Source organism: Scleropages formosus, chromosome 5 (genome assembly GCF_900964775.1).
Source record: "Scleropages formosus chromosome 5, fSclFor1.1, whole genome shotgun sequence".
Taxonomy (NCBI): domain Eukaryota; kingdom Metazoa; phylum Chordata; class Actinopteri; order Osteoglossiformes; family Osteoglossidae; genus Scleropages; species Scleropages formosus.
This window is the reverse complement of record NC_041810.1, coordinates 22,464,942-22,492,639: the sequence shown is the minus strand read 5'-3', so window position 1 is coordinate 22,492,639 and position 27,698 is coordinate 22,464,942. Positions and strand designations below refer to the sequence as shown.

At 45.8% G+C, this 27,698-nt stretch overlaps 1 protein-coding gene and 1 long non-coding RNA gene across 4 annotated transcripts in view; one reads left to right on the top strand and one right to left on the bottom strand.

Moving 5' to 3' along the window:
- LOC108942195 (PRKC apoptosis WT1 regulator protein) overlaps nucleotides 1-18,708 on the bottom strand; it is a 42,275-nt gene extending 23,567 nt beyond the window's left edge. Inside the window, exon 1 of the mRNA XM_029251641.1 lies at nucleotides 17,691-18,708. Within this exon, the coding sequence (XP_029107474.1) occupies nucleotides 17,691-18,215 (525 nt within the window). The 5' untranslated portion in view covers nucleotides 18,216-18,708. The remainder of the gene's footprint in view (nucleotides 1-17,690) is intronic.
- On the top strand, nucleotides 18,359-25,521 carry LOC114910467 (uncharacterized). Of its 3 annotated transcripts, none has more exons than XR_003797657.1 (4): nucleotides 18,359-18,416; nucleotides 21,708-21,850; nucleotides 22,881-23,013; nucleotides 23,286-23,682. It is a non-coding gene; the product is annotated as an uncharacterized LOC114910467 (long non-coding RNA). The 3 variants fall into 3 exon arrangements; XR_003797658.1 differs by lacking the exons at nucleotides 18,359-18,416; nucleotides 23,286-23,682 and adding exons at nucleotides 18,707-18,744; nucleotides 25,059-25,521; XR_003797656.1 differs by lacking the exon at nucleotides 18,359-18,416 and adding an exon at nucleotides 18,707-18,744.
- The last annotated feature ends 2,177 nt before the right edge of the window (nucleotides 25,522-27,698 follow it).

Below are 27,698 nucleotides of genomic sequence, written 5' to 3'. Positions count from 1 at the left end.
TCACATACTAATGAAGGAATTAAAATGCTGGTACAGTTATAAGAACCACTCCAACTGAAGAAAAACACAAATTATGATTTATAAGATTCCACAAAGCAAGGCATCTTGAGAGCAGGTTTTGAACCATCATCACGTCTCCTGATTAGCCCGTGGACACAGTTTATTATTCCGCGGCTGTTTCTGAAACCGTCTCTCTGACCCGGGGTCAGATCCCGCAGACTGTGCAGCTAATGCACTGATGGATGCCGTAACCTCACGCAGGTGGCAGTTCTCATGGGTCCCATGTCACGTGGCATCCGTTTCAAACGACCGCAATAACATGGCACAACACTGATTTCCCCTTTGTCTCCAAAAATCGATCGCAAAGTTCTTTGTTCAAGTTAAATACAGGTAAACATGCATCCCTGCGGCATGTTTAATTTGGGACGACCTGTTTGGTATTCAGCCACAGCGGGGCAAGATCTGCAGACACGAACAGCTCAACGCTCAGCAATCCAAATGCTACGGGAACATGCGGTGTGAATGTCAAACTGAGCATCGTGGTGCCAGAGATCCAAGCTGGAGAACAGACACAGAGGTGAGGACTTGAGTTCGCCGTAAATTCACTAAAAACAGTCTCTCTCTCTCTCTCTCTTTACGGTTCATCTGGGGAAATGTCCACAGAGTTCATCCTAGAGGACACACACGTTACAGAGAATGATAAGTAACACCGGAAGAATCCCTCAAAGCATCCAGGACCACTGCAACTCTTCAGGTGCAATACAGCCCAGTCCAAGAAGCGGTGTGTCACCAGATGGTTGTAAGTTCAAATGCAACAGGTTGAAGCGCCGCTATATTTATTTACATTTATTCATGTATCACATGCTTTTCTCCAAAGCAACATACATCTCACAGAAAAATTCTATATGAACATAGAGTATACTCAAATCTCACCTACTGCTGTAGTACCCTTGAACAAGGTACTTGCACTGAATAAGGCCAGCAAAAATTACCCAACTATATAAATGGGTAAATAGCCATAATTTGCTTAACATTGTAAGTTGCTTTGCAAAAAAGCATCAGCTAAATGAATAAATGTAAATGCACAAAATTATGTATTCCATACAATACAGTTGTTGTTTAGGGGCACCGAGTCAAGGACAGCTTCACTTGTGTCCTTAACACTGAGAGCAGTGCGTCCATTGTCGTAAATAGGTCCATCCATCTGGCTCCAGTTCATTCTCCTTTTTCCTCCAACTGTTCTAACCATTACCACCATACCACATTTTCCAGGCAACTCTTACCATATAGAGATACACATGAACTTGTACCTCATATTACAAACATTTGAGATTTTTCAAACATTTCACAGTTTAATTTCAACTACATCTGGTCCCCGGGGTTGGTTCCTTGCCACTAGTTATTTTTAACTAGGGGTGGTCCCCAGGTTTGTTACATTCCTCAAAACCCATCGTAAGTCAAAAATATCATAAGTCGAGAATGCATTTAATACACCTAACCTACCAAATATCGTAGCCTAGCATACGTGCGATGGCCATTACGGGCTTACCACCTTCATGCTGGGCAATTATCTGGAGTTTCTCCTCAAGAGTAACTGCCTTCCTCTTCTTCTTACCACCGGTAGCAGGAGACGCAGATGGACGTTTGTGACATTATGGATGCACAAAACACAACCGCGTGGCAGAATGGGAGATGTGGATCACTGCCCAGCATCGCGAGAGAGTATCGCACCATATCATTTCCCTGAGTGCAGGAATCAAAATTCAAAGTATGGTTTCTACTGAATGTCTATCACCAGCTCACCATCGTAAAGTCAAACCAACATAAATTGGGGATCACCTGTATTTTCTTCTCTGCTTGACTTTGTACTGCAACAGAAAAATTTTACAAAGTCCTGCCACCAGTTAACTTTTAAAAAAAAAAAAAAAAAACTCAGAAGGGGTAGAGGAGGGAAAGTAAATATTGCTTCATATTACATTTACATGTATATTCATTTAGCACTTTTCTCCAAAGCGAAGTACATTGAAAATGTGTGCATAACATCAGCAGGAAGAGAAACTTAGATGCAGACATGTGATTAAGTGCAGTTTGTTTCTTTCCACCACATGAGTAGTTGCATAAAACTATCAGAATATCCACAATACCCGATAACCTTCCTAGTAAATTTTTTTTGGAGATACATATAAACATTTGCGCTAAATTACAGGAGTAGCTGCGTAAAGGTTTATTTGGGCATGATCTTGAAGTTATAGTGCATGAGGATTACACCTTACATGGACTTAAAAGATCATGGGCAAAGTGAGTCTGCAAGCCACACAAGCTGCTGTAGCTGAAGGCGGCTGCCATGGAGAGAGATCACTTTAAGATTTCAAAGTGGGCTTAATGATTCAACCTCATCTTGCAGAACTTGTCACCTTTTCGAAACATCACATGCATGTATTTATAATGGTGTCTGAACCTGTAACCTCAGAGTGGCTCTACCTGTTCAGCAGATGCCAGCCTATGGCCAGCGTTTACACAGCTGAGGGTCAAGGAGACTGCCATTTCTCATGGCCAGTTACTCTCAGACTCGCGTTAATGACTGCATTAGAGCCTGTGCCGGCAATGAGGTAAACTTCATGATTCAGTGCTTGAAAGATTTTTTTTAACACCAAAAGCAAAGCTGTGCAAGGTCACTAGCCTGCACTCCTACTTGGTGCCTACTGAATACTCTCTCCAGGACCAACATCCAAGTTAAATTCAGGTGAGTAACTGATTCAGTGAGACATGGAGACCAGATGGTGTGAGGGCTGAAGTGACTCATCCATTATTTGGTGAATCCTACCCTGAACGCCTGCAGAGATTCTGGTGAACTCTGGCCTGGTTTGGGATCTGGGAGGAGGAGGAGGCAGCTTCATGTTCAAAGCAACACTGAAAGTCTGTTTTGCATTGCACCTGGTATTATAAAGGCATGACAGTACATGTGGAATATTGGCATCTTATAGAAGAAGAAACACGAGCTTGCGTAAAACTGAAGTGAAAACATTTTACCACAGCCATTCTGGTCACAGACAAATGACAGCAGATGACCTGTTGGCGAAGCCACTTCCATCAGCAAGCGCTTTGGCTCCTGCAGGATGTGCCTGGAGCACACTCGCATTGTCAGGGCAAGGGAATTTTAATTAAAGCATTGTTAGCAGCAGCATTTCCCAAAGCTAAAGCCCTTTCGTTGAGGATACTTACTCTCAAGCTGAGCCCCAGCCTGCAGGAGAGGGAGGTGAGCTACAGATCAGGGGCAAGCTCAAACAGCTCTAACCAGCTGCCTTCACCACAGTAAAAAGCAGGGAAACGCCCAAAGGCACAGATGTTCCTGTCCACACATCCATCTTCCCATGAAGCAAACAACATACATTGATTGGCCACTTTTTCACATACACCTTGCTAGTATAATGTAGTAAGACCCCCCGTTTGCCTCCCAAACACCATGAATTCAGCAAGAAGTTGATGGTCACAATCCACAGGGTTCCCACTCCACACTGTCTTGACAGCTTCACAGTTTTTACACTGGCTGGCAGCAGATTCAGTCTGCTAACATCACATTTCACCTCATTCCAAAGATGCTCTTTTTGCTTGAGATGCGTGGAGGCTATTGGAGTGAAGCAAAGGTATCGGATTTTTGCGAAGCCATAGCAAGGCAACATATCAAGAGTACTTTGCAGCATGGTGAACTCTCCTGCTGGAAGTATCACTTTGAAAAAGGATACACAAGCCATATGGTGCAGTCAGCAACAATACTTTGGTACTTTGTTGCATTCAAAGGATGTTCGGTTGGTACTAAAAAGCCTCATATCTGGCAAACAGAAGTGTGTGTGGGAGTGTAAAAAGTTGCAGTGCTAATGAAGGCTGATGTTTACATGAACGTGAGGGATGAATTTTGCATCTCAGAAAAGTTCAGAAATGTGAAACTAGCTGTGAGTTTAAATAACCCAAAAGAGTGGTGGAAAGGCTGTGGAAGCACTAAGACAGACCGGCTGTAATAACACCAGCTGATGTCCCTGTTGTCCAGCTTTAATAGTAGAGTGCTGACCACTCTGGAGCACCTATAATAGGAGGCTGTCTGCATGCCCCTTCCGTAGGAGTAAACCATGCCCAGGGGCTGTGTCGTCTCCCGTTACTCCAGGCAGAGAGAATTCAGTGGCGCCCTGCTTTTACACATTACCATACCCACCAACCTTAATCTCTGTTTGTTGCTTTTTCATGCTTGTTTATCTGGTGGCGTTGGCAGAGCCCCAGGAGGGAGCGGAACAGCAACGCCAAGTCACGGACTGCGTGGCAGAGGTAGCATCCTCCCGACCTCTTCTTAATGCCCCAAAGCCACTGAGTTGCTGAGTCATGGCTGAGCAGGCAGGTGATGCAGAACACTCTCAGAACAGGAGGAGGAGACAATTAACAAAAGTGATAGTGTACAGACCAAATGCTTCTACTGTTTGAATTCATTAGATTTATCTGGTTGCTTCATATAGTTAAAGCACCTCCTTGCTGCAGGGCCATCAGGCACCTCATGCAACAGCTTGTCTGATTTATTGGTTGCATCGATGAATTGAATCAATCAATGGACATGCTATGACCACTGAGATGCCTCCCTCAAACCAAAAGTACTTCACAATAAACTACTGAGTCAGTGGTGTAAAAATAAAGATACACCAGATAGACGTCTCCCCTTCCGTGCGACAGATCTAGCGATGCTGCTGCTGCAACCAAGGGACATGGAGTTCTGGCCCCTTCTTTGCCAAACCTCACAGCATCTCCCTCTGTCCTGATAGTTCAGGGCCCTGGACAACTGCCAACATTTTCTGGAACTCCATCTCCACAAACCTGGCCAAGGACAGGCAGAAAATACCTAAAAAGGGAACAAAGCAAGGCCCAACATCATCATGATACTGTCAGTTTAAATCACTTCTCAAGAGTCCACACAAGAGTAAACGACAGAATCAATGTCCTCCTCTGATGAACCTCAGATGAGCTACAGTGACATTTCTTTATCTCCCAAGTACTACACCGACCATCCCACGTTTCACTAGACATGGTAGCATCTGCTTTATTCATTTACACGATTTGCTTAGTTTCAAACCATATTTTTACCCTGCAGCATGTTGTATCTGAGTGCCTGTAGCCTGAAACAGGTATGAAAAATTATGATTCTTCACGAGCTTATTTTTCAGACATTTGTGTATCTTCTGCACCGCTGTGTCAATTCCAGTTACCGAAGACAACAAATTACTGGTAACTCCACATGATAATGCCGTCAAAACTACCAGAGGTAAATACTGCCGGAAAATGACTATCGTCTATCTTTCCAAGCAGGCAATACTGTGGTATCCTGGTATAAGAAATGAAAACTCAAAGATTTTTGCCCCCAAAACAATTTGCCTTCAATAAGTCATCTTAGGGGGGTGCGGTGGCGCAGTGGGTTGGACCGGGTCCTGCTCTCCAGTGGGTCTGGGGTTCGAGTCCCGCTTGGGGTGCCTTGCGACGGACTGGCGTCCCGTCCTGGGTGTGTCCCCTCCCCCTCCGCCTTACGCCCTGCGTTGCTGGGTAGGCTCCGGTTCCCCATAACCCCGTATGGGATGAGCGGTTCAGAAAATGTGTGTAAGTCATTTTACTTCACTTAAGAGGATATGAGTAAATGCAATACCACACACACATACACACAACTTGTGTATCTAGGGAACACACAAACAAATCTGAGTACACTCTGTACAGTTAACAACATAAACCAGATGGATTTTGGTTCAAAAATGCCTCAAATATAATGCACATCCAAGTACTTTCTTTTTCTATAGTTTCATAGCAATGCAACTGATATTGTTTCAGAAAACCACATTCACAGCTCAGTCAAAGTACCAAAATCATGCACAAGCTGTTGCCATGGTAACCAAGATATAAACACTTTATTGTGAAAGGCTGCAGTGGTCAGTCAGCTGATACATGATCACCCACAAAAAGGTACTCAGATTAACGACTAAATACACACAGGACAGAAAGATGACAGGGACACAGAAAGGAGCTCCGTCTCTCCTTTTTCTGTGAATTAATACAAGATCGCTAGATCTGTCGTACGGAATCTGGATCCTACCGCCCACCCCCATTTCATGGATCCAGATCTTCAGAAAGCCCAAAGAGCAACAAAGGGAAGAGGAGGCAGAAACAGCACAGCTACGTAAAACAGAACAAGCTCATGTGACAGCTTACTTGTCCAGAAAGGAAATACATGTTATGTCTGGGAATAGTTATTCTGTTAACTTTTCGATGAAGAACTATGATTAATAAACAAGTTTTTGTGATCCTCTTGAGGACTGTGGCAAAATTACACAACAGTTTTCCCTGCATCTTCCATGAATACGTGATGCCAAGAAAGCACAAAGTATGTGATGCTGAAAGTAGAACCAAATACAGCCACTTTTCAAATGCAGTTTATTTATTTGAGGACAAGAACAAAAGTTTTAGTGCGATGCCAATAACTGATGTTTCCACCCTCCCACAATTTCTTTCAGCCTCAGAAAAGGATAGTGGAATTAATATTAGTGGGGCTGGATAAACACTGAAACCACACATCAGTTGATCACGGGAGCAAAACCGATGACACCGAGTCATTGTGTGTTGCTGTCTGATGCAGGACTGCAGCTCTGCTGAGGAACTGGAAAACACACTGTCCAAACCCTGAGAAAAATCACAAGAGTAAACTGGCATGAATATGAGGAGGCGTTACTGATACTGTGACCTGGTATGCGAGCAACTTGTTGCTCTGATAAACTCAGGCCTTGCACCCTACCTCCATCTCACTTACCTGCAGCTATTTCACAGCTCCATACAAACGCTCAAGACAGATGAAAGCTCTTCCAAACTGACCGAGCAGTACTGGCTCTGTAGGAATTTCAGCACCTCAGGAAAACAGGGTCTCAGCAGGGTTTTTCCACAGAACAAAGTTCTGCTACAGAAAAGCTGAAAAGTGGTCTCTTGAATAAGAGAGCAATGAGGTTAAGCTTTGTTGAAAATCAAAGCAGGAGCTTGGCAGAACATACATGAAATTGGTGTCTTTTGGATCAGCCTCTGCAGGACTAGAGATGGTGTTGTCATACAACTATATCAGAAACAAGAACAACCTTCTCAACAGAATCCTTAGTACTCAAGATAAAAGGGAACTCGAACACCGAATAGTGGGTCGAATAGTGTGAGAAGTATGGGAATTGAGGGTTTCTCCTATAGCCCTTTTCTAGCGCACCAGAAGTTTAGCAAGACCTCAGTCCAAAGACCCTGGTGCCCTGGCCAATCTGCTGTGAACAGCAGAGGAATGTAAATGAACAGTGCCTCCTCTCCTTGATCTCCTGCAGACAGACGCTCGGGTTTCATTGGGTTTGCTTTGGCCTGAACTCCTGCATTTCTAACAGCGCGCTCTTTTGCACTGGGGGGGCTTTCAAATCGATCTGGAGAGATGAGAGGCAAAGAAAAAGTAAAGTGGCTTTTCTTCCTCCCCTCCCGCCAAACATAAAATATTGGTCTCGGTACAAAACAAACTGCAGAGTGCAAATGACAGCAGAGTTGTTTTGTGGTTTTTTTCCCCTCTGTTTCTTGAGATAAAACCTCAAGATGCCACCACAGATGCTTCAAACGTGGCGCTGAAGAAGCAAGGTGCACGTGACTTGAGGACAATGCACGGCGTATCAATAGCACAACCTAAGCAATAAGTTATGCAGTGCGGACGATGATTTGGTCAGAGATCAGCAACAAACGTGAAAGAGAACTGAACAGATGTTTTTTCCAGACCAAACATGCCAATGTATCAAGAAAACCTGCACCATAAGCAAAAGTTTGCTATTTTTGGACCCTGTCTATTTTTTATTTAAAGCTCCGTCTGTCTGTCTCTTGCATACACATTTAAAAAAATCATAATGACTAAATGTTTCTGGCATCCCTGATTTCTTTCTTCTTTTCATGCCTTTATGCCAAAGAAACATTTTGAAGCTGTATTTTGGGGCCAGGCTCCTTTGAGGTCAGGCATTTAGACAGCATGAAAAACTTGCTCTTTCCCCTCATCTGGCATGGCACACTACACAAGCTGTTTTGAGGTCTCCAGTTCCTGAATCAAGAGGCTCTTCATCAAGTAATCAAATGGCTGATGTGCTGTCAGTTCTCATCTTCATAACCTTCAAGCCTTGCCATCAAGCCTTATGGAGGGGAACAGGGGAAAAATTATTTCACTGCTACACAAAGGTAGTGCATTCCCAAAAACAAGTTTTCTATGTCTGCAATCAAACGAATGTATGAAATAACAGGCTATGAAAACTGTACACTCCAATACAGTAATAAAACTCAACATTGAAGGCATGTGGAAGTAACTATACTGAGATCAGAGCCAAACCACAAGGGTGAGATTCACAGCTCAATTCCCATTTTGCTGCAGATGAAATACTTTGACCCCAGTAAACATGCATTCTGCTTTGAACAGAGTGATCACAACTATACTTTGTAGTTTCATTTTACCTCTTTTCAGGGCATCACCTGAAATTCTGAACATGGCTTACTCAATACTTAGATATGGTGATTTAATTTCAAGAAGGCTGTTCATTCAAATCTTATATGCAGAATCAACTGTAGTAACCTCTGAACTGATACAGCAAGAATACATGACTGTACAAATGGGTAAATCATTGTGATGATGCATATCTAACATTGCAAGTCACCCTTGACAGAGCCTCAGCAGAACCACCACATGAGCCTCTTTGGGAGAGTTATCAGTGGTAGATTTATCTTTCAGCCAGAAAGTACTGTCCCGACCAGGCATTTTTTTCCATTCAATATGGAGATTTTCATTCAAATGCCATTCCTGCTGTAGTAACCTTTATAAAGATGCTAAACCTGCACAGATATATCAGCTTAAATTCACAATTCACAGCAAGAGGAAAAACTCAAAAGTTCTGACATCTCTTAAAGAAGGATTTTAACAGAAGGAAAAAAAATGACTGCAACATACAAAAGTTGCACATTTTCCTGAGAAATGAGGCAAAAGGAAGAGAACATGAATGAAGCTCGGGGGGGGGGTATGGCCTTCCTCGGGTTCATCAAATTCCATCTGTGCCATTCATCATGACAGGAAGCTGCATTCAGAGGGACACACCTGCACCTCTATTTCCAACAATGTATTACAAGAAACGCCACTGTAACAAGATATATGTGACTTTCACTGATTGACACCAAAGGCAGAATGACGTCACAATGTGGCTCCATTCCATACAAAGAACTCCATATAAAGATGAGTAGTAATCTGTAAATTGCATCCTTATTATGCATTTGAATCCTGTCATCTGAACTCAACCTTCCAAAGTATGGCTAACAAGCAAATATGGACAAGAACAACATTGCTGCATAAAAAGGTATAACAGTATTATATGAAATGAAGCGATGGTAAATAATTTTATTTAGAATCAAACAATGTTTCATGTTTAACTGGTCTCTTGTGCCATCAGGAGTCCAACAGACCGCAGAAATTCATTCAATCTGCCTCAAGTGTGTGTGCCTCAAATGTAAATGACTCAAGAAAGCCAATGGGTTCCTGCGAGCAGCCCCCAGCGAGCGGGATGGGGGGGGGCGCGTCACATTGATGGGAGGCTCCGTTTCCTCTGCAGACACTGCAACCTTCTCCCTCTTCCACAGCCCTCAGGGGGTCAACGTGGGGTTTCTTAGTGTACAGCAACAAAAGGCCTTTTCCTTAGACAGCAAATATGGCACATCCTCTTTTGATTATACCTTCACCGCCCATCTCAGGGCCCAGACATTGGACAAAGCCTTTGATCAAAATACCGAAGGTGTCTTTCAAAGAGAAATGAATGAAAACATCCTAGTGGCTGCACTGTATCTATATGCACCAAGGAGGCCTCACTGCGCACAAACACAGTAGAATCATCAGATCCTGCTATATCCCACACAAACTGGTAAGAGGACTGTCAGACCAACCTCCAGGGAGCCATGTATGTGTTTGCACACCCATTGCCCAGTCTTGACTGGTCCAGATGGTTGTGCATTACCTTTCTTATTTATACCAATTCATTTGTCCTAAAACATGGCACAACGCACTGAAGGTTTTCCAGGAACAATTGATCTTCGTAAGGTGGAGGAAGAATGTACTTTCAAACTTTACGTTGAAATAGTTGCAGTATACCAATACTTGATTTATATCAACAAATCAAAGACGCTTATGACATAAGAAAAGACATTGGAACAAAAACAAGACAAGTGAGGCTGACAAGAGTGTACTGTGTGACCCTTGCTGAATTGGTCCAAAACTTATCTGGGAACTAAATACATAAATCATAGCAAGATAGGGGAGAGAGTTTACCAAGCTGTTACCTATCTAACAGGTGTCTCACTTGAAAATGGGGAACACCAGCAGGGCAAGAAGTGGTCCTGCTACTCATTTTGAAGGACAGGAGAGCTGTCTTAACACCGACCTGTGTCACAAAAATCACCAGGGCAGGGTTCAAATAACACCAGTTCGCATCACAGCATTCCATTCAAGGGCGTGGTGGATGGTGGAGGCGGGGAGACCCGCCCAACAGGAACAAGTCAAAACAACACAGTACTTCGCTTTACCGGGAAAACACCTGCACCTTCAAGGCACCTCTCCAAGAGGGGGAGGAACATAAGGGCATCAGAAGAATCACAAATAATAGGAGGCCAGTCCAGCTTGTTGGTCTAATGAATAGAATCACTGGGTGACTTTAGTGGAGAACTAAATCAGTAAATTCTTAGCTTCAGGAATCTTTCAACGTCTTATTCTCAACTCCAAGCACTCTGGAAGTATGGAAATGTCTTCTTTGTTCAGATTTGAAGGGGGCTCCAAACAGCTGGTCTGTCTATGTACTTGTAGTTCCTTGGAGCTCTGACCCTGTTGTGTCCAGACTGTCAGCGATATCAAGCTCACCTCGCACACAGCAAGGAAAGCGGACACTTCCCCATTAGGGACCAAAGTATCAGCTTACACAGCAGGGAAACAAAAACGGCGTGATCGATTGTCTCCTTTGAATTCTTAATCCAGAGCAATCACTGAGCAACCCCCAAAAGGAACCCATCAACTGAGTCGCAAAACAGCCGGAGGGGAAAGCACAGTAGGAAGTGCTCTCTGCAGTGGGAGGCGCGTGCCATCAGATTAGTACAGTCCCAGCACCACGTGGCACTGGCCTTTCAGCATTTAAGAGCTATTTAATTACAAAATGAGAATCGCATGATGAGTTTATGCATGAGTAGCTATGACTCTGCCCATGCAGACAGTACAGGTGCTGATGGAAAACCCTGAAAATTATGGGCCTGTAGTGTTTGTCCTGATGACGCCATGACCGTCACCCCCATGTCAAACAATGACTGTAATCATAAGCATAAAACAGGCAGAGAATGGATAATGGAAATACGATTGTTGAAAACCTGTCATAGAAATCTGACTGCCATACAAAATATTCATGCCTACAATGAGCCCATGTTTACCAGGAAACAATAAGGAGCCCTTTATCATTTATTCCTATGTCAGAGCAAAAATAAAGATCAACTTGGCTGCCAAATTAAATCCAATTTCTTCGTAAAATCAGAAATGTTCATTCTTGAAACGCTGCCAAGTACATACTGAACTGCAAATTATTTTCGTTGGGCTCCACAGTAAATTTTCCACACACAAAAGCATGAACTCAAACGACTAAATCCAAAGGTCTCCTTCAACTGATCGATCTCCTTTGTAACCTGCTTATCAATCCATTTACTGAAAAGCAAGACGGTTGTTATAAATGACAGCACTCTATTATATATTTGTCTGGCAGAACTGATTATGCAACTCACGTAACTCAGTTTCACATTTTTAACCTCTCATGGAAAACGTGTCGAGAAAACTCAATTTGCCTGTGAATAACTTTAAAGAAATGAATTAATCACACAGAGCAAGCTGACCAATTTACATTTTAAGCATACAATTATCTCACCATTTATCTGTGGTATCTACTAAGGAGCTCTTGATGTACCAAGTGCTTTTGTATTTTTGATGCTGTCACGCAGGCAATGACGCCGTCTGCTTATTCATGCTAGCAGACATCTTCACAGGACGACAAGCCGATACCTTGCTGTACAATGTGCCCAGACCACGCGCTTTTGTCCCCAAAGAAACTGTCTCTACACCAAAGGATCAGTAGGAGGGGTTGTACTTGTCTACATCGGATATTGCTTGTGCCTCCCAGCGCCAGGGCTGTGGGTACAGATGTAGGGTCAAGTCAGACTCATTCTGTGTGTCGTCTACATGTTTTCCCAGTGCTCACATTGGTTTCCTCTGGGTGCTCTGGTTTCCTCCCACAGTCCAAAGATTTTATGTGGACTGGTCTGAAGGTGTGTGTGTGTGTGTGTGTGTGTGTGTGTGTGTGTGTGTGTGTATGATTACCCAGCAAATGGCTGGCCATTCCATCCACTCCATCTACCGCATACCCTGCCTCATGAACTGTGCTTCTGGGATAGGCTTTGGACCACCAGAACCCTATGCTAGACAAGCAGTTACACGGAATGGATGGATGGGTAAGTGGGAACTGATCTTGAACATAAGCAGCTGAAGAATGCAAAGTGATGTGTACTTACTGTTATGTATTTGCATTTTGTCAGCAAACCTACAGCAGTGCTCTCCTCTCATTACTGCAGCTGCTGCAAAAATCCATAGCTGCAGAAAATCTGTTCATGAAAAAAGATGCCCTTAAGAACTCTCTCAGTGTGTTTATATGACTCACTGTATAAGACCGAGGTGGAATGGGTCCATCTCAGAAATGTAAAGAACAAGTCACGAAACACAGTCTTATTTGGTCCAAAGATGACAAACGGGTAATTAATAAAGCCCATGACTCCCCGGACAAAACCTAACATACAAATTCCAGCCTCATGCTGATCCGTTAAACTTCACTCACTAAAGAGGATTACTGTTTGACCCTTATTTCCTTTGTGCAAATACTGTACTGCAGCCCTTCGAATCCCAGCACTAGCCTCATTTACAACTGCTGATGTTGAACATGTGGAGCTGCTGTCAGGCAGCAGTCATTACCAATATGTGCATGTTTTCGTTTGACTGCATTTCTCCTTGCTATAGGCAGCTTTACTGAAAAGTGTAACATGCCCTATTCCCAACCTGGTGCAAGGCCTTCAGCCTATCTGATGACGCCACCTTCTCCTCGCCAGCTGGAAACAATACAGAGGCCAATGTGTCACCATTGCCATGACTAATTTCTTTTCTCCTGCCCCTCTGCTGCCTTTACAGTGTCCTGCATTATCTAAGCTAGGACAGGGATGTCACTCCATTCCCTTCATCCCTTAGGATGAGACTCATAAGCAGCAACAACCCTTGATCTGCTTTCAGGCTAAAGAATTGAGGCAGGTTTGAGGCCTCCTTCACACCCTGGAACACCTCCACGTTCCGGAAGTCCGCTCTCCTTCTCTCCCACTTGAAACGGTGGATGACCTGCACTACAGGGAGCTTCTCCAGGCAAAACATTGCTCCAAGATCAAGGTTTCACATCAAAAGGGTGTACAAATCAGCATTTAATTCTAATTCAGTCGGTTTCAAGACTACATTCCATAACTGCTCCTGTGCCTTCATTTCAATTGTCTCTCCTGTTTGATGTGTGCGAGCACACACCTCCTGCAGTTAAGAAGTTAGTGCCGCACCAAAAAGATCCTAAATATTTGGTTTATAACATACTTAACTGGAAAAATGTGATCAGCACAAAGAATGTTTTGCATTCTTTATATCATTTAGATTACTTGCCAGCGAGCAGAGTTAAATCCTTTGCCATGTAGCCGCACAACATAAATGCGTCCTTAATGGCTGGAAAGTCCACGGCTTAAATCCTTTATATAAGAAGAATGAATAAGAACACAAAGCTCTGAAGAACAAAAGAGAAAACAGGGTTGAGCAACTCTGACAACCAAGTTTTAACTGTTGCATGTTGCAATGCCATGCAGTGGGCTACCACCCACAGCAAAACCAAACATGATCTATTGTTTATTTCTTCCTTTGTTTATCCTTACATGTTTGTCAGTGCATTCTGGTATTTTATGGATGCATTACTGAATTCTGAGCAGTGGTGGAGGAGGCACCTCACTTTTGTCTGGTGCAAAAGTGAGAAAGAGACCTAAACGGAATGTGCGAGGGTTTCCCTAGCAACAGAAGATGGAATTTTATGCTACATAGTACTGTAATTGCAAGTATTTTAAAGTTCAAATCTCACCCCACTACTAGGCCTACAATGTGGAAGACAGAATGTGAAAACTTCTGCATGGTGATAATTAAGAGGAGGAAAATAATAAATCTGAGCAAGAAAGAAGAAAGGACTTGCGCTCCCCCACTTGGAAATGGATACAAATGGAATTAAAAGTGATATGCAGTCAGACACAGAAATACATGACTTTGTATTCTTCAAAGCAAAAAATGTCAAATACAAAATCCATATCTGCACACAGTTGGTACGTTACAATCCCATTTTATAAATGTGCTGTGAGTTTACATTTTTAAGTGACCGTGACTCGAACTGTGTATACACAACACAATCTGCTAAAACTCCAACACATGCTGCTACAACAATTACACACCATCCCTGAGAGAAAGATGTGGGTCCACATCACAATGAAAGGACACTCTGACTGGGCTCTCAGACACATTTCCTGAACTCTCCATTTCCGCTGAGAGTGGCCATTGGTTCTGGGCTCGTTCTTGCTGTCCACTGTAGTCCACACAACCTGATCCACTGGGACTGGTGCTGGGCACCAAAATGTCCAGACTCCCAGCCCCAAAGACTTTATTCCAGTCACCAATAGCAACGGCACGGCCAGTACCGCACAACTGCAGCGAAGCGCAGCTTGCATGCCGACATCAGGGCCTCTAAACAACACCTGAGCAGCGATGGGAACAGGAGCTGCCGCTCATCGGCAGAGGCAGGCTGTTTACACGTAAACGCTCTGAGCTGTCAGGTCAGCGTGACTGCGTCTTGCCTTTGGGCGTGCGCCATGACAAACTACTGCTGATAAAGGCCTGCAGGAAAAAAAAAAAAAACCCACACTGGAGTGACGTACCACACTGCAGCCTCTGGGTTTGTACTGGGGCATCATATGCTGGCAAGTGAAAGGCACCACAAGATTGCACTGCAGGTACATGTTTCTCAAAGCTGGGCCTCATTTTTACAGCTGTGCATAAACAGAAAGTTAGTCAACCCAACTGGGCCACAAGCACAATACACCATATAATACTTTCACTTGTATACAAAAAAAGGTCAAGTTCAAAAGAAGCCTGTAAAAAGACAATTAAATATGCATTAAGCAAAAATAAGTACAGCAGGGGGCATGCTGGGTAGGACTGTTACATTGCAGTCTGAAGGTTCCCAGTTTCTGACCCACTCCTGCCTCAGTGCTCTCGAAAATGGTACAGTAATGTAAGAACACCTTACTATATAAATGGGTAAATCATTGTAAAGCCAATTAAGATTTTAAGTTCCCTTGCACAAAGGCATCTGATAAATAAGGATTAGTAATAATGACGCATAGCTTTTGATACGGTTTATGTGGTCATTCAGAAATTTGGGATTTTGACAATCTTTCAAATTCAGTTATCCCTGTTAACGAGCCAGTAAATCTAAGGCTATAAAAGCCCAAGAGACCATTCAATTCACCAGTTTAATTATGTAAGTAAAAGTGAATTTGTGAATATAATGTAGGCGTTTCCTACATTCCCTCTCCATGTTGCAATTACATTATTCCAACTGCCTAATGATTTGAAGAATGTCAGGTCTATGTAATTTCGCGAAAGCCCATTAAACAAGAGTTGACATTTATAAACAGGCCGAAGCCTGCTTGAAAACGAACGTCAAACTCAGAGCTTTGTGGTGTGATGGGAGTTCCGTCTTCACGTGGAAAGAGATGATCCAACTACATCATCGTTGGAGCACTTTAATGTCTTTGACTAAACAACCAGCCACCATGTGAGACACTGGCGAGAGTCAGCGATCACAAGCAAATCAAAAAAACTGACATGGATACAATTTCTGCATGTAAACATTTCACAGCAGACTTACCTAATATACACATGGCTGAAATATTGTTTACAAACACCCAGACTGGCAGTACATCCTTGTTACACAGACCCTCTGAGGTCTGAAAAACAAACAGAAACCATGCTGAAAACCTAGTCTGTAGTAGGTTTAAGTCGGCCCCAGTCGAACAAAAGCTCTCAATATCACCACAGGCCAGGAAACTGAAGGGGCAAATGACAACAGGTGCTAACTGTGCACACAAAGACATGTGGCCTGTGGCCTCAGAAAGCAAGCCTTCATGCCCCCCCCCAACAGGCTAGTCCACCTTGACTCCCACCCAGCACCCAGGGCAAGTAAGAGGATGATGCAGTTAAGTGGGCCTCTTTTGTGCTGCCTGCATTTTTCCCAGGTCAAAGGTCCCCGCGAAGCAGACGCTTCTGAGGGTCCGAAGGAAACCCAGCAGGGAGGAGCACCAGCTACACCGAACCGTGTCACTGACAAGGGGGGAGTGACCGGCAATTGCCCCCCCCCCCACGGTGCCCCCATCACTACCCCCCTGAAGAGGCCTTGTACACACTCACACATTCACATAATACTCCCAGCATTCCTTTCATTCCTCCCATTCCGTCTGTACACCTGGAAACAATATAAGGTCATATGGGCAGCTGATGCTCACCTTCTGCAAAGTGAAACAAAGAAAACAACACTGTTTACCAGCTATTTAAAAAAAGAGTTTAGCTGTAGTTATGAGCCCAGGGAAACCATAGAGCATGATTGCACACTGGGAGTAATTGCTCCTCTGAAACCAGTGCACCAGACTGGCACAGGGCCAGTTTCCAGCTACTTAAACTTGGCACGGCAGACTGTTTAATGACAGGACGCTTAGGCACTGGTGTGCCTCCAAGGGAAATTACCCAGAGGGCACCGCTCCAGCGGGCTGCGGACAGGACGAGAGCTGCATTCTTAACGCGTGGCCTCGGCACCACACCTCGTACCTCTGATTCTCACGTTTGTCCTCCCCTGTGGGTGTCCACCGCCTACATATAAAATACCAGTGACCCAGACACCCCACAAAGCCAACACACATCCAGCGCAAACCTGCATTGTCCACATTTGTCAAGTCTTCGTATGAGTGGCAACAGGTCTCTGGGTGGTTTGGGCTGTTTTCTCACATTGGTGGTGTGAACCTGACTCCTGCAGTAAATCTCTTAACCAAGGTGCAAGCGATACAGAAAGAATACCCTACTGTATAAATGGATAAATTGATATAAAGTTCCTTAATTGGGATATTTTGTCTTGAGCAACAGCAGCTAAGTGACACACACAGACAGAGTGCGAGGCACCTCCGAGTCCCAGGCTCAAAGCATCTCTCCCACCTCTGGTTATAGTTTACTCAAGTGACTGGGCCAGGTGACTGTAAATAAGCTGATGATAAATGATTATAATAACGGTACTAAACGTGAATAAAAGACTAAGTAAGTGCTGCTTGTGACCCCCTCTGGGTAGAGAAGAGACGCAGTTAGGCGCCGTGCGACTGAACTGAAGCGGAGCTCGCGCGCTCCGCCGCGCCGTGCACTGACACTGACTCCCGCGGGCACGAGCTCAGCCGCGCGGACTCACCTCGTTGGACGGGATGCTCACGACACCTGTGGACCGCCGCTTCTCGCGCAGCTTCCGCTTCTCGATCTGCCCTTTGCCCTTGCGCGCGCTCGGACCCGCGCTCTTCTTCTCTTTGCTCTTGCCGTCCCTGTCGCTCTCGCTCGACGGAGTCGCGGCGGGCGCCTTCTCCGCGTGCGTCGCTTTCTTCAGGCTCCCGGCCGGAGACTCGGCCGCCCTGCCGGCGGTCGCCTGCTGTTGAGGCGGCGGCGGCTGCTGCTGCTGCTGCTCGTCCTCCGGCCTCCTCGTCGGACCGCTGCCGGACGCGGGGGCGCCGCGCTCCGCGCCGCCACTACTGTTAGTGTTGCTGGTCAGCTCGGCGCTCGCGACCGCGCTGCGCGTCTCCGTTCTGGCGACCGCGGTGAGCGCGCCGTGGCCCGTCGAGGCGGCGATGTCCCCCAGCATCTTGGCCCTCATCTTCTCGCGCTTGGCTTTCCATTCCTCCAGGAAGTCCGTGGTGGCGCCCGACCTGAAGCCGCCGGTGGCCATGTTTCAGCGCGGACCGGTTCTTATAGTGAACCTTCCAGAACAAGTTCGAGCAGAGGGAAAACGAGCGGCTGCCCCTCACATAAGCTGTAGATGACGCAAGGAAGCGCGAGGCGGCTCGCTTAGCTATACACTAATGCCGACAACGACGGAAAGACCGTTTCCTACAACTTGCAAAAGTTTGTTCGAAACTGAGCGCACAAAGTAAGTTGTCGACCGGCGCTCGACTCCGCTCAGCGAGGACACAGAGCGCAAACTGATGAGTTTCCACGTCGGGGACGAGCGCGGGCTCGTGCTCGTCTCCGGTTTCCCTCAGCTTGCTTCTCCCAAGTTGGACGGAGCGGCGGGGTTAAACTTTCGCAGAGACGCGCCGGTTAAACACATCCGAATAACGGCGTTAATAAATATGCATATCGATAAAGTTGTATTGCGCTGTGAAAGTTTCGCTCGGAGGAGGAGCGCGAGCCGCCTGCTCTGACCGAGGAGCCGCGGCGCGCGACGCTCACGCGACAGGAGACGAGCGCGGCGTCAGGTGCGAAAGAGTGGAGGCGCCGAACCGTGACGAGCGCGAATTATTAAAACGTTTCTTATTATTATAAGGGTCCGTTCCGGTGTCGCCGGGACTCATTCGGGGGCAGCGTGGTGTAACGAGCGGTCACTTTGTAGTGGGAAAGCCTCACAAGTGTTGCCTGAACTTTGATGTTCTGGCGCGAGAAGAAGGAAAGTGAGGTTTCTGTGTCTATTCCTGGAAAACATTTTAGTATCATCCTTATATTGAAAACACGCAGCAGCTGCAGTAATAGATGTAAAAGTGAACCAGGAAGCGCATTACTTTGTCGCGCACTTGTTCCCCCAGGGTGTTTTCCTTTATCGTCAACACTTTGGTAGAACATTCCGGAAAGACACCGTTAATAAGAAATGTCACTTCACAGTGAATGGCTGCGGGTACAACACTGAGCACTGGGTAAAGGTGTCAGTTTAATACTGCAGAGTAGCTACTCATTTACTGGGTTGGAAAAAAGGGTCTCATAAATGACAAAATGTCTTTTTTTAATAAACCAATAACTAAGCGATTGTAACAACTGGAATGGCGTGGGCTTTCATTCATCTTTCTGTTGTCATTTAAACCACTTGTCCAGTGCAGGGTGGCATAGACACAGTATAGGCTATTTAGACTCACGTGTTCACCTAAAATACATGGAGTGTGGGAGGAAACCAGAGCACCTGGCGAGAGAACATGCAAACTCCCCGCTGAGCTGTCATACCCAATGTTCTTTATGAAGAACTGACCCTGGTTTGGGGGGGGATCCCACTTTTAATACCGTTTTCCTCACTTAATGACGTTTCCAAGTCAGCAGGTATGAGGAAGGAAGTCGGGAGAAAAAGTTGCCACGAACTTGTGTAGTTTGTTTTCACTCGGGGAATTTTGCAAAATTTCAGTATGAGGAAAAAGAGCTGCCAAATCTGAGGGATCCTTACCCTAAATTAGCCTTTGTCACATCATTTTGTGTTATGATGGTCTAATATTGATTGGACTGTACTTGTTTGAGGTGCGGTATTTGATGCGTGAGGATTTTTGTCACAGAAATGAAATGTTGCATATGGACGAAAAGCATTTTTCATTGGATGTTTGCAGATGAACTGGTGTGTCTGTATATGAGGTACGGAAGGTAGTTTGGATGAAATATGTAACATGTTTGGAGTGAATGTTTTAATTTTTGAATTTGTTGAGCATTTTAATGGAAGTGATGAGGAGACCTCCTTGCGATGAACCGGGGTTCTAAAGACGTTACTGAGAAATTTGCGGCGCCGTGTACTTGGTAAGTTTTTGATAACTTCGGTAAAGTTTGAAAGAAAAGCAGTGTGTACTATGTTTCTCCCCCACTGTACAGAGCCAGGCTTCGCTGTCCTCCTGCATGGAGAAAGAGCAGTTTCAGGTGTGCTGCACATTGCGCTCCAGCCTCACAAGGCGCCTAATAACAGGTCACTTCTGCGTCTCCTGGAGCCTGTCCTTTGAGGAGCTGCAGTCCGCCGCCCTTCCCTAATTACAGCCACACAAACGGACCGAGCGCCACTGCTCTGTGATCACGCATCCACAACCCCCACTTACCTGTGCGGTGCGTGGCGGCGGGACGCTTTACCTCCGCAAACCGCTCAGTGACCCAGGAAGCACACACACCTCCGCTGGGGGTGTAACTTCTATGGTGCGGCCTTGAAAAATCTAATTTCACGCCACGGAAATGACAGAGCAGCGCAGGTTCTCGGGTCCGAGCGGTTTAGTTCCTGCCGCTAACACTGTGACGCCCTACAATTCTCCAGCAGGGGGTGCAGCAGTTAGGGATCTGAACTGGCAATATGAAGTTTGCTGGTTTAAATCCTGTTGACACCACTGCAGTAAGTCGCAAATCTGGATAAATAATATGAGGTCCCTTTGAACAAGGGTGTTCGCTAAATGTCAAAGTAATGATAACAGTACTAATCTGAGGTCTAAATATATTAAAAATATTTTAATGGGACCCATTTAGATATCCTGGGGGGCACAGTGGCGCAGCGGGCTTGGCCGGGTCCTGTTTCTCGGTGGGTCTGGGGTTCAAGTCCTGCTTGAGGCGATTTGCGGTGGACTGGCGTCCTGTCCGGGGTGCGTCCCCTCCAGCCTTGAGCCCTGTGTTGCTGGGTTAAGCTCCGGTTCACCGTGACCCCCCTCGGGACAAGCGGTTTTGGACAACGTGTGGGTGGGCCTTTAGATACGACTGTAGTTCGCACCCTATTTGTGTAACAACAGAAACGATGCCAAGGCAGGTGAATTATTGTGCCGTTATACAGCTAAAACAAGGCTAAGAGCAAGCGCCGCAGCCCATTAAGGGCAAAATTGTCTGACTGCAGCAGCGAGGTCTCTCCCTCGAGGCTTCATAGCTATGATTTTTTCTTCTGGGCTTTGAGAGGAGAAACTATTGAAGGGCACACTGTGTCTGCAAGTAATCTGAAAAACTCCAGTTTTACTCAAACACACTAAAACACATCAAATTTGTACTCTTCATTGTACCTCTTAAATCAGAACGTACATTATTTTGACAAAATTATGGAACACACTGCTGCTTGAAAGTGTGTGAACTCATTTCCCTTAGTAATACTCCAAAGTGATGTGAATGAATGTAAATACTGCACCCTTTTTACCCTTGCAGGGTATTTGTGTCTGTATGTATGTGCGCTTTCATACGTTGACTATTTTATTAAAGCACCTTGTCCGAACCGCTTGTCCCATACGGGGTCGCGGGGAGCCAGAGCCTAGCCCAGCAACAGAGGGTGGAAGGCTGGAGGGGGAGGGGGCACACCCAGGACGGGATGCCAGTCCATCGCAAGGCACACCAACCGGGACTCGAACCCCAGACCCACCGGAGAGAAGGACGAGGTCTAACCCACTGCGCCATCGCGCCCCCCTTTATTAAAGCAGGAAAAAATAATAAAGATGTGGTTATAATTCCATTTGCATCAAAGCTCCAGCAACAGTTGGGGGTCCCGTCGAAGAACTGCCGCTCCCCTCCTGCACATCACGGACCTTCCCGATGACGCCTCGAATTCCCCACTTCTCCTCCCACCAGTGGGACGTGCAGACGTCTCCATCGTGCCACCCTCCACAAGTGAGCAACCAAATTTTTTTTTTAAAAAAAAAAACATTTGGCTCCACTGTGTGCCACAGAGATGCGTTTCTGCTATATACACGACACGTGGAACTGGTCATTACACACCTCGTGTTGCATGAGAAACACTGATCCTCACTAAATAACCATTACGTGGTAAATCTAAGGCACGCAGGAGCTCGCCCACTTTCGAGGAGCACTGTGTGTACATTATACTAAAATGAAATAGGTTCTCCTTCCATGCAGTGAGTGCATCTCCCGCTCTGCTCCTGTAAATTTACCTCCCCTCCCCCCATGATTGAGCCCCCGTGGCATCCCCTGTTATTTACAGTAATTCAGAGCTCTGGTTCCATCACACTGCTGCTTTGTCCAAATTTTAAGTAGCTAATTGGATGATGGCCCCCCCCCCCCCATGCTGTTTATGTAGGGGAAAGTGTCAGGTTTCATGTGGCTTGAAGATTGGAATCCCAGCTCCTGCTGTAGTACCCTTGAGCAAGGTACTTACCCTGAATTGCTCCAGTAAGTTACTCAGCCTGCACATGGCAGCGGTAAATTAATGAGTAAATTCTCATACAGTAGCACTGAGTATTTTACCCTGATTACTTGAGTTCCTCTACGGTTTGAACAATCGCTGCCTTTAAGCGGCAGGGTAAGTGTGGTGCAGATGCAGGGTATGTAGGGGTACAAGACACCGCTGATCCCACCCCCACCCACCGCTGAATCATCCAACAAACCCAAAGCGGCCAAAGACGGGAAGGAAACGAGGCGAACGGGACCAGTGAAAGGAGGGGGTGAAACTTCCTGCTGGGCTGGGTGTCGGAAGCAGGTTCCACTGCGCTCTCGGTCCCTAAGGCCTCGGGACCGACACACCTCTTAACCTGCTCGCCTGTTAACATTTCACATTACTTGTGTGTGCGCGCATTTAAGGTGTAGTCTGTTACGCAACTGAAAGAACAGCGAGGAGGGAAGCGTTACGGACACTTCGGAGCCATTTCAAGCAAGTCGCTCCACATTATTTTCTTCTGAGCAGGTGCCGCTGCCCCCGAGAGACGAGAACGGTGACGGAACCAGGCCCGAGCAGCCGCCCGGCGCCTCAAGCCCCCTGCCCGCCCAGGAAGCGTTCGGAAATGACACGGAGCAATTTAACGGAGCCAGCAGCCCGGGTGCGTAGTAGCCGGAGTATTCTGGTAAATACTCTTGTGATGCAAGCAGCAAAAGTAGAAATTTCTCTAGAAGTGGCTCACGTCATCAGTCCTGCCTTTAGGAACAAGGGATCTCCATGTTCCACCATGTGGGATGAGCAGAATATGTTCGCCTTTATAATTCTAAATACTAACCCCTAACAGTAACTCAGTTTCGAAGTATCATGCTAACAGAGCTGATCACTTGGGGGGCATGAATAATTTTGGAAATGGAAACTAACCTTGACCCACAGGACCCACTGCAGCTCAAGACCTACGCACAGAGCGAGACCTTCGCCAAATCCAGAGACCTGTTGTACCCGTGTCCACAGAACTTCCTTGAGTCGTCATATTTGTCAATAAGTCAATAGCGAGCTGTCCCTGGAGCTCCACAACACACAGGGGCCCTGCAGGCACACCACCTCACCATCACAGTCCCACCGGTGGGAAGAACTACAGCGCCTGTGTCAAGAAAACGGTTTGGGGGCATAAAATGTATTGTTTCCACAGCCCAGCTATGAAGATCGTGTAAAAAAGAAAAAAATATATATTAATAGAACCATTATGAAAGTGTTGTTCTTCTGGTGACATGTCCGGCAAGGAGCTCTTGAGATAAACCCCACTGATGACCACATGGGCTTCCGCTCAAATAAGCAGCTCCCACGCCCCAGGCCACCCCCCCCCCCCAGGTCCCCAAGCCCCCTCTCCAGCCTGGGAACAGGACACTGAGCTCTTGGCTCGGACATTATTAACCAACACTCGAGGCGATTTGCATATATCCCAAGAGCCCCTGTAAATATGGGACCGGGGTCTTTCCTCCTTGAACCAGGAGCCGATTTCAGTTTCAGTTCAGACACCACCAAACGTCTACATTTACAGCTGGTTTCCACAGAGGGCTCGTCGCACGACAGCTACACGCGTCGGTCCCTGTTTCTGCAGATTGTATTAATTCATTTGTGACAGCAGTTAAGAAAACTAAGATGGACTTTAATTTCCTCACTTCTCTTTCATTTTTGCCCAAGCGGGACATGTTTAACAAACAGCATCGTCATCGTTGTGACACTAATTGCATTAATCTGCATACTCCAAGTTAGGAAAATCACTTGTCATTATGTCACTAATGAATTAATCAAGAATGTTTATTAATTTAGTGGCATTCCCCCCCCACCCCACATCGAGCGATTATGATCGCCGTCTCTTATTGGTTGTCCTCCACAAAGCTGTGGCCTGATCCCCACCAGGCCAACCCATCTCAGACAGCAGGAGCGTAAGCGGTGGATTACTAGGGGCTCGACTGACACACACACACACACACACACACAGTGATATTCGGCACTCAAACAGAAGAAGGAAAATCATTCGGAATTTGATGGGTGCTTTGATCTGTCCTCGTGCAAAAGGCCCGAGGTCTTGGACGGCCTTTTATGAGAGGAGACGGTACTGCATTGCAATTACGAGAAATCTTAGGCTTCCTGGCTGCTCTGCTGCCAACAGAGCAGAACAGTGAATTTTCACAGAAATGCCTTTGGATTAAAAGTACTTTCAATCTGGCTTCTGTAGCAAAGTCACGTTACCTTTGAGTTTCATGGGGGGGAGGAAACAAATTTGGAATGATCACATGATTGTGTGCCCTGGCTACACAAAACAGCTGGAATATTTACAGTGAAAATATTTACAATTGTTGACTGAGGCTCAGGAGACGTCCGTCTTCATCCTGCTCATGTGGCAGACGGAACACTTGGCTGGCGCGGGACTCGCTCCCGACCCTGGAAAGGGGCCCTAGGGTGCATCCTTAAAGAGAAAGGAGCCCCAGAGGGCGTCTGTATCCCCAGCAGAGCGGACCGCGTGCATACAAACACATTCCCGACCATAAACCCCGTTCGACCAGTTGCAGCACTTGGAGCCCCTGAACTGACCCCTTTGTTCAAAGACTCTTACGACCCTGCATGGTCAACCTGACACAGATTTACTCATTTATACAGTAAGGACACGCTGATGCATCTGTACTTTCTTCCTCTGCTACCAAGGGGAGCCTCAAAATTGAAGTCCCCACCAGGTGGAATACCGCAGCGTGCAGAAGCCACAGCACCACGGAGACCGCTGGAAGAGACGGGAAGTGGACGGCTCCAAGGGAGTCCCCAACCCCCAACGAAAGCCGCGCTGCAGTCCCGTAGGATCACGGGACTTCCCGAGGTGGTCTTTTCACAGCTGGAGCCGAGCCACGGCAGCGGAGAATCACGGTATTCCGAGATCAGCAGTGCCTTGGAACTGAAAGGTTTTGTCCGACCAAAGTGCAGACACAAAGGGAAGCCCCTTGGCAGAAAGGGTCCGGTTAGCCCCCCGCTGACCGCGCCACATTAACATTCCTCAGCAGAGCACTTTTTTGGATGGCCGTCGAGACCCATTTACCCTTCCCTCACGCACAGCTTTAATGGACCAGTTGAGGGAGGGGGGGGAAGAAAAAAAAAAAAAACACAAATGCAGAGAAAGAAGAATGCAGTAAAAAGAGTAAGGAAACTAAGGCCTATAGTTTGTATATTCGTGATTAGAACTGAAGGCAGTTTGTCACAGAGCGATGAAAGTCGAGAACCTCGCAAAGGGCAGCGCTCCTCCACAATGTCCCCATGAGCCGGATTCAGGACGTGGTCGGCACCGTGAACCCAGATGGTTGGCATCACTATGGGGAGCTGCTGCGTTAGAACAGTTTGCACAATAATACAATATTGAACACTTCTGAATACGCTTCTTGAAGAAGCACTACAGCTGTGCGCCTGACCGCTACTCACCTCCATCAAGAGCTGAGCAAGAAGTCGAGCTGGAAGCCGAGAGGAAAGAGGAGGTCTTAGTGTGTGCGCCACCTGGTGGTCACCATGTCACACCTGTGCTCTTCATTTAGGGGTTTAAAGAATTTGTTATACCAACTTTCCCCCTTATAGAGTTCATGTTTTCCTTAATAAATAAAAATAAAAAAAAAGTGTTTCAAACAGGAATAACTGGATTCAATAAGTGTCTCAGCTAAGAGGTTTAAAAAAAAAAAAATCAGTGTTTTAGCCTCATCTGTAATACAGAAAAAGACAAACATGGCTTTATTTAATTTTATTTGTATATGTCAAAATACAGTTTCTCAAAATAAACAATTTGGCAACTGGTTTCGCTGGGATACAAGGTCTGCCCTCCACTACCAATAAAACCCTGTTCTGCTTCAACTGTTTCTTTGCCTTCCATTTCTCCTTTACCGGAACAATAAATATGTCTGTACTCTGGCACAGACGTGACCGATGGCCAACAGAGGCAGCTACGTACCATGTGGAGACCAGTGTGCAAACCAGCAGCTCTGGCCGTGAGCTACGCATGCACAGGAACGACTGCTCACCCCAAGTCTGAGTCATCATGTCAAGTCCACTCACAACCCCCCCCCCACCCCCACCCCCCATTCATGACCTCTGGCCATTGATAATACACACCAAAACTCCACCTCCCACCAGAGCAATCCTCCAACAAGCACCGCATGCTGTCTGTAACAAACTGTGAGTGTTACATTTGGTAGTAAGAGTGTGGCAGAGCACTCGCACGAAGCTAATCGCCAAAAAAAACAGGAACAGAACTATCCAGCATTTGAGGTTTCAAAGTAAAATATATCATAGAACACTGAGCTTATTTCCTTCTCTTTATCGGGGTATAAAGTCACATTGAAATATACAACATAACCCAAGAGGACACAACAGTAAAACGAGAGCTTTACAACGCACATCTCTCTTGTTTACGGAGACCCCGCAGTGGCTGAGGTCACAGCAGAGGGCGCCACTAAGACCTCAGACATACTTTACATTATGGTGCTGTGATGACGCTTCGGGGGGGGGGGGGGGGGTCGGGCTTAACAAAAAGAAGAAACTGCTGACGGTCCAGCTAAAGCAAGTTCTCTCTATTCTTTTTTTACAACAGCAAAATTTAAAAGGCCGCTGAAATATATAAAATACATGTTCCAACACATGGTCTTTATTCGACATAGTGGTAACGTTCTCAGAAAGACTCTTCACATGGCAATAACAGTGCATGTAGACATTGGGAAAGGACTGCATCAGAAATACCTAGGCTTTAGTGACAATATCTTGGCTAATACTACAGTTTTTTAAAAAAAAAAACAAAAAACAAAAAAACAAAAACAGCACTCCTCCAAAGATACTTATATAAAGTGTGAAATGTAGTGAAGAAATTATATTATTCTTCTCACAATTATCGTGAATAATTAAAAATGAAACAAGGTACAGTTCAGCAAGAACCATCCGTTCGCAGAGGCTCCACTGTATTTCAATGTGTTTGGACTATAAAATAAGTTCTTAAAAACACACATTTGCCATCCTCTGGAGTTTGTGTATTTTTAATAGTAACAGACGGGGTTTGTCATCTGAAACCATAACGCATGCCATGTGCTCGTCTCAGACAACAGGTATGTACAGCATCACTCAGTACCTGCTAAAATTAGGTGAACACAGAGTACAAACCAAAACCTATACTACAAACTTAAAAAGGACTAAAGATATGGGGGGAGGGGTTCAGCAATGGGAAGTGGGGGGGAGAAGAGAAAAATCTATGTTCAATGGACTTATTAAAGCATTTCAACAAAAATAAATGCATATTGCACATACAGTGAAATTCCACCAAGTCCA